At 33.6% G+C, this 6,729-nt stretch overlaps 1 protein-coding gene across 1 annotated transcript; it reads right to left on the minus strand.

Annotated features, from left to right (window-relative positions):
- Nucleotides 1-1,106: 1,106 nt before the first annotated feature.
- Nucleotides 1,107-3,295, minus strand: LOC104825374 (COPII coat assembly protein SEC16). The gene is made up of 3 exons (XM_010557697.1): nt 2,489-3,295; nt 1,994-2,385; nt 1,107-1,666 (listed from the first exon to the last, which is right to left on the minus strand). The coding sequence occupies exons 1-3, from the start codon at nt 3,255-3,257 to the stop codon at nt 1,283-1,285; spliced, it is 1,545 nt and encodes a 514-aa protein (XP_010555999.1). The 5' UTR covers nt 3,258-3,295; the 3' UTR covers nt 1,107-1,282.
- Between the last annotated feature and the right edge of the window lie 3,434 nt (nt 3,296-6,729).

Below are 6,729 nucleotides of genomic sequence, written 5' to 3' on the forward strand. Positions count from 1 at the left end.
TGCATGAAAATGCATGGTATAACAAGAATCGGCCATATCTCCAATCTTGCCTTAAATACATGTAGTAGTTTACATGGTCTTCTTTGTTTCATGTCATTTCCATCTTTCGTTGTGTCCTCATATCCTTGTAAATCTGTAACGCATCCATTTTGAATAATAATAAGATGAATTATTCTTTCATTCTATGTATACCACATCTTTCTTCTCGCCCAAAACCATTCTCAAGACCGGACATAACCTTGTCTTTGGCTTTTCTCATTCAATTCTTGTCCGTTTTTCATAAAACAAAACTCAAACATCTAAAATTTCTATACAGACAAGTAACTCGGTATAAATCAAAGTAACTCAGCCCTAGTCATTTCTCGGAAGAAAAATTAACTTTTGCTCATAGTTTAAACTCGGTCTGAGTAACTCAATTGATCGAGTTGATCTCTGAATTATTTTTAGGATTTTACAATTTTAATAAGGTTATTTTGGTCTTTCCATATAAACGCCAGAAATCGCAATTATAACGCAACTTATCACCAGCGTTTTGATTTATAAAGTTCTGTTACGTTTATGTTTAGCTACGGGTTAACCAGTCAGTTTATTAACCGCCACCAATCGCCAGAAACCGCAACCAGTCACAGCCTATCTATATAATCATATACCACACATCATGTTAGTTTTACTTTATCATCCTTCCCATGATAATGAGTGACTAGTAAGTTTAGAATCATTCTAAAACGATTCAAGGATCTCAATATATTTAACAAATATAAAATTATATAATGAAAATATAACATATTCAACAAATGAATCAATACATGTATGGGTTTATCATATCATAGATTATCATAGAGTATCTAAACCAATTTTAAGTTCTTAATGATATTTAGTTTTTCACTTAACATTAGAACCAAAAGATAGAATTCCATGACAGAATATGCAATAACCATAATTTAACTATTTTCATAACATTATTTTCAACTCCCAAATTTGTAATAAGCATACCTTAATTACTATTATATATAGGAGAAAATAAAACTAAATTACTTAAAATTTAAAGAAAAATAAACGTCATTACCAACGTTAAACATCTTCAAAGGCTCAATCTGTATTATTATTAGCTTTTACAAAATACGGAGTTATGTTTCCTCTAGTAACATTTTAATCAAGAAAACAACTCATCTTAATCTTTATTACTTAAAACATATATTATTCTCATCCATTTTATAATTACTAATGAAGTAGTGAATTGGTTTTTTGGTGACCAAATGTAAGCCAAAGCAAACAAAGCCATCTATCTCTTGCAAACCACTCCTTTTCCACCAAGTCCACTTGCGCAGCTCATCCCCGGCAGATCCATCGTGCTCCGGCCGCCGCTGACGCCCCGTGTGAACCGCGCAACAGAGCAGTCGGTGACGAACAGTCCCGAGGAGGAGAATTCTCGGTCTCCACCCATCACAGACATTGATGCTCCTATCTTGACTCGGCTGACGTAGTTAGGCCTATATGTTCGTCCCAACACGCCGTCCACATCGTCGCTGAGACCATAGAACTTGAAGCCTAAGTCGAGGTGAGCGAGGCAGTCGTCTTCCGTCACGTTGTAGCCGTGGATTCTTGAATCCTCCGCAGTAATTGGCACCACTCTTGCCGTGGTCTTGAGTACACCCTCGACTACTACCTGAAAGGATACAAATCAAATGATCGATCGGACTATTGATCATAATGTTTACCCTTAAAAAAGATGTTCAAATCATATATGTTTTTAATATCTACCCTTTTATCTTCGGATATGAGTTAAGATATTAGATTTTTGTTATAGTTTTTCTTTTTAATATAACTTTCAAATTCCGATATCACGAATAATCGATCAATTTATCGTGTACCCGTAGTTATTGTACTCAAAATCCTCGGGTATCAAATTTGATACCGAAACCTTCGGGTACAAATACAAATATAATGAATTTTCAAGTAAACTATTTGCTAAAGAGCGAAATGTTTTCATTACCTCGATGTTGTTAGTGTCGCTGTTCACACGTTTGACTGAAACCGAAGGGTTCACACCACGAGAAGTCCACGCGGCGCCATCCAACAGTGGAAGTGAGATGTCTTTGCCGTCGAATGAGACAGAGATTCGATCGATGGAGTCGTCCCATGTGGCGGTCTTGAGGGCTCCGACATAGAGTTGGTGCTTACCAAAGAGGACGGCGATGGATTGGACCCAAGTGAAGTCACGTTTCATGCCGGGATTGCGCTTTCCGATGAAGTGGGCGTTGATGTGGAGGTTAGGGTCAGAGATCAGACAGAAGTCGCTGTCTTTCTTGCCATGGAAGTAGAAGGTTAGGCCGTCGCCACCAATGAAACGTGGGTCTTGGCACACTGATCCTGGTCTGTCACATTCTGTTAAAAGCGTCCAAATCAGTAAAAAAGTCATTAGACATATACGGATGTAAATGGGAATGGAAATTACAAATGCTAAAACATATGACATTAATGGACTTACTGCAAATGGTCTTGCAAGTTTTACAGTCAAATTCGCAACCATCAGGACAGGCCTTAGGGCAAGCGTATTCCACACCGTAACAATGAGGGTAAGCCTTATCCTTACACCTTACCCTCCTTACTCCCGCTGCTTCACCGTCATCAGATGGAGGAGAGGACGGTGCAGGAGAAGAAGGCGGGGTTGGCGAAGATGGCGGAACGGGCGACGGAGGCATAGGAGAGGACGATGGGGCGGGAGTAGAAGGTGAAGGAGAGGATGGAGATGGAGGAGATGGAGGGGAAGATGGAGGAATAGGTGAAACAGGAGGAAATGACGGAGGAGTTGGAGAAGGAGGAGTAGGAGAATATGGAGGAAGAGGTGAAGCGGGAGTTGGAGGAGGAAGAGGTGAAGCGGGAGTTGGAGGAGGAGGAGGTGACGTCGGAGGCGTAACCGGAGGTGTATACGGCGATGGCGGATTCGAGTCACCATGCGAACCGTTTCCATCATCTCCCGGAGGAGACGGCTCGTCGTTTGAACCGGCATCACCCTCGGAGGGAGGAGGAGTGGAGCCGTCGGCGCAGATGGGTTTGCAGGAAGCACAATGGACGGTGCAAGAGTCGGGACAAAACTTGGGGCAAACATGTTCCAAGTTGTAACAGTGTTTGTACTTCTTGATCTTGCATGTTGCATGGCTAGGGTTCTTGGCAATGCCCGGAGGTGTCGCCAATGATATGGCCAGTGATGCGAGCAGTATGAGTGAAAGAATCTCAACTTTCGCGTGTTTGTCCATCGTGAAGTGTGTGTGTGTATATCTATATATATTTTGATGTTTTGGGTATTTGAATTTGGTGATTTGCTCATTCAAAGGATGAGGGTTTATATAGATGATTAAGATGACTTAATCAATCAATTAATTAATTGATAGAAAGCCTTTTTGGATGTCTAAGTTACATGATAGACCGATCTCTTCAAAAGGGGATATCACTTTTATCCCAAACTATAATAATAAAAAAAAATCTTTTGAATTTTTTTAGTTTCTAACTAATTACATCTTTACAGAAAAGAATTTTTTAAAGCTTTTAAATTGTTTTATACTACACCCAAATAAAACTTCTCTATTATTGTTAGATCCAAATCCAACAATGTTTAGATTTCATAAAAAAAAAATCAAAATCTAGAAGGCCACAAAAATACTAGAGTGAAAGCTAATAGGTAACTTATTAGATTCTGTCACCTGTTGATGTTATGATTCATTAATTTATTTTTGAGTTTTACGGTTCTTAGAATATTAGATAATTTTTGTACAAAAATTTAAATTTATTATCTTGAAACTACTTTTTTTTAAAAAAAAATTTGTGGGTTAGAAAGTTTCAGTAACCACAGAGAAACAAATTTAAAATATGGTTTGAATGATCAACTCAATATAACTTGAATATATGAATTGTATTTGGAACAAATCCGATAAATGCTATTATCTTTTAGATTAGCAATATTTCTTTTGTACCTAGGCAGTTTATTTACTATCCATATAATAATAATATCTTTAGATAATGTGAATTTGATAATATTTTTTTAAAAATTAAACAGATATCCTTTGTGCTATCTTATAGCTTTCTTAACTTAATATATATATATATATATATATACACACTTTCGTAGCCCTTTACACTTTCAACCTTCTAACCGTTTTTTATATATTGAAATTATAACGATTCAAATTCAATATAACAAGCCATTTGAATGTCATTTAGGTTCTAAAAAAATTTAATTTCTTAATATTAAAATTATGTTAAACATATATAATAGGATATAGATATAACAAGTCCCGATTAAATGAACCTTATCTGTCATCTCACATGGGATTTGACAAGTCAATCAGTGTGAACATGGTTTCTTGAAGTGGAAGTAATTATAAAATATCAGAAATTATTTTGATGATATATGGTATATACCCATTTATAAAAGCAATTTTACACAAATTTGAGGCGCATTCAATCGGACTTTTCTATTTTTCTGAAAAATATAGTTAGATAAAATAAATATGATAAATTTTCGATTATAAAAAAAAAAGGTTTAATCATAAAAGTTTTCGACATCACGGATTTCAGTCATAATTTTTATTTTTAGATTTAGTTATTTTAACTTTGTAAAACTACATCATTCTATTTTTTTATTTGGTTATTTGGGTTGGTTCTATTTTACATAACTAAACAGAAATTGCACATGGATGCATAGAAGCCGACAAACACAATTTTTTATGTGATATATTTATGATATATTTTTAACCGACAATGCTTAAAAAATATAAATTTTCTAAAAGTATCATTTTTTCAAGCAAGTAAATTATATTTTGCAACATAAAATTATAAATTTTCCTCTAGCTTATTATTAATATCCTAAATGTATATACAGAAAAATTCTCTATACGTATACATATATATTTGGATAAACCTCCAATCATAGCTAGATTTTGCCTGCAGAAATTAATATGAGTGAAATGTCGATATGAAATACTTCCAATTGTAGAGGTCCGTTGGATTAATTACTGCCATATCCACTTTATGCAATTCTAAGTTTTGTATTGAAATATTTATGCAATTTTAAGTTTTATATATATATATATCCGTGTATTATAATTTATAAAAAGTTTTATTAAATTATACAATTAATACATGAGGTTACCTTTGCTCGGAAGCCAAATGAAGGACCAGAAAGCCTGTAGAAAAGTTCCTCGCGAATTGGATTTTAGCTCAATGATTATTTATTAATAAATTGCAACAATTTACATTTCTTCATACTAGGGTTGAGTATGGGTCCACATAATTGATCTATTGTGTAAAAAAAAAGTGCATGAGTAAAAAAGTGTATGAGTGAACTCGCCGCTTAGTTTACAAAACAAACGAGTTAGTTCACTTCAAAAGCAAACGTGTAGAAAAATATAATGAATATCTCTTTGTTTTTTTGTGTAGAAAAATATAATGAACATCTCTCTACACTTTATTATCATAATCTCATTAACAAAAAACTCTGTACTCTTCTCAGGTCAACGAAAAAATCCTATACTTTTTTGCTTACCAATTAAACCCTGTACTTGGTGTAATTAACCAATAAAATTCCGAACTTTTTAAAAATTCACCAAAAAACCCGCGTCTGCCAACTCAAACAAAAACAATGATATGACAATGACATGACTTCCACGTCATAGCCACATCATCATAATTATACCACATCATCGTTTCAAATAAAATTTAAATTAAATAATTTGTTTAAATTAATATATATACATACAAATTCACACATATATATATATATATATATATATATTATATTTTATAATATATATATATATATATTATAGATATGTTTATATGTATTTTATTAGTTATTAGTAATTTTATATTTAATATATATATATATGTGTGTGTGAATTTGTATGTATATATATTAATTTAAATAAATTATTTAATTTAAATTTTATTTGAAATGATGATGTGGCATAATTATAATGATGTGGCTATGATGTGGAAGTCATGTAATTGCCACATCATTGTTTTTGTTTGAGTTGGCAGACGTGGAGGGTTTTGGTGAATTTTTAAAAAGTTCAGAGTTTTATAGGTTAATTACACCAAGTACAGGATTTAATTGGTAAACAAAAAAGTATAGGGTTTTTTCGTTGACCTGAAAAAAGTACAGAGTTTTTTTGGCGATTTCCTCTAATATATTATTATTGTTTTTACTTTTTAACATTTTCTTGCATACATGAAAATGTCACAGCGAACTTTCTATAAAATTCTTATTTAACAATAAAGGGTATGAAATGAAAACCCTAAAAACTCTAGGGTTCTAATTGATAAATATCATACGATCTTTTTTTTCTGTTAAAGGTTGTTTGTTTTGATTTCCTAAAATTTTACAAAAAAAATTGTTCTCACTCTCAGTGGTACCCTGAATTACATCGGAAGGTTGATGCAATAAAAATTGACTATCAATTAAAGAAACCCATGAAAATTCCGTGACTCCTGAACATAATGAGTCAGAAATTGTTCCCTCCAAACCATCTTTGGAGGAGTTGACTTGCTACGCCCGGGTGTGTTTGGCGTATTCCCGCCATCCTCATCCTGAATGTTTTGTCCACAATCTTGAGTATGGCTGCAACATCCTTGTAAGTGGAAGTATGTATCTTATCATTTCTTTCCCTCCATATAGAGTAGATGTAGATCTGCCAACTAATAATCGCTCCCCATTGCATATCTCTGCATGTC

The sequence above is a fragment of the Tarenaya hassleriana genome, unplaced genomic scaffold (assembly GCF_000463585.1).
Source record: "Tarenaya hassleriana unplaced genomic scaffold, ASM46358v1 Cleome45, whole genome shotgun sequence".
Lineage (NCBI taxonomy): Eukaryota > Viridiplantae > Streptophyta > Magnoliopsida > Brassicales > Cleomaceae > Tarenaya > Tarenaya hassleriana.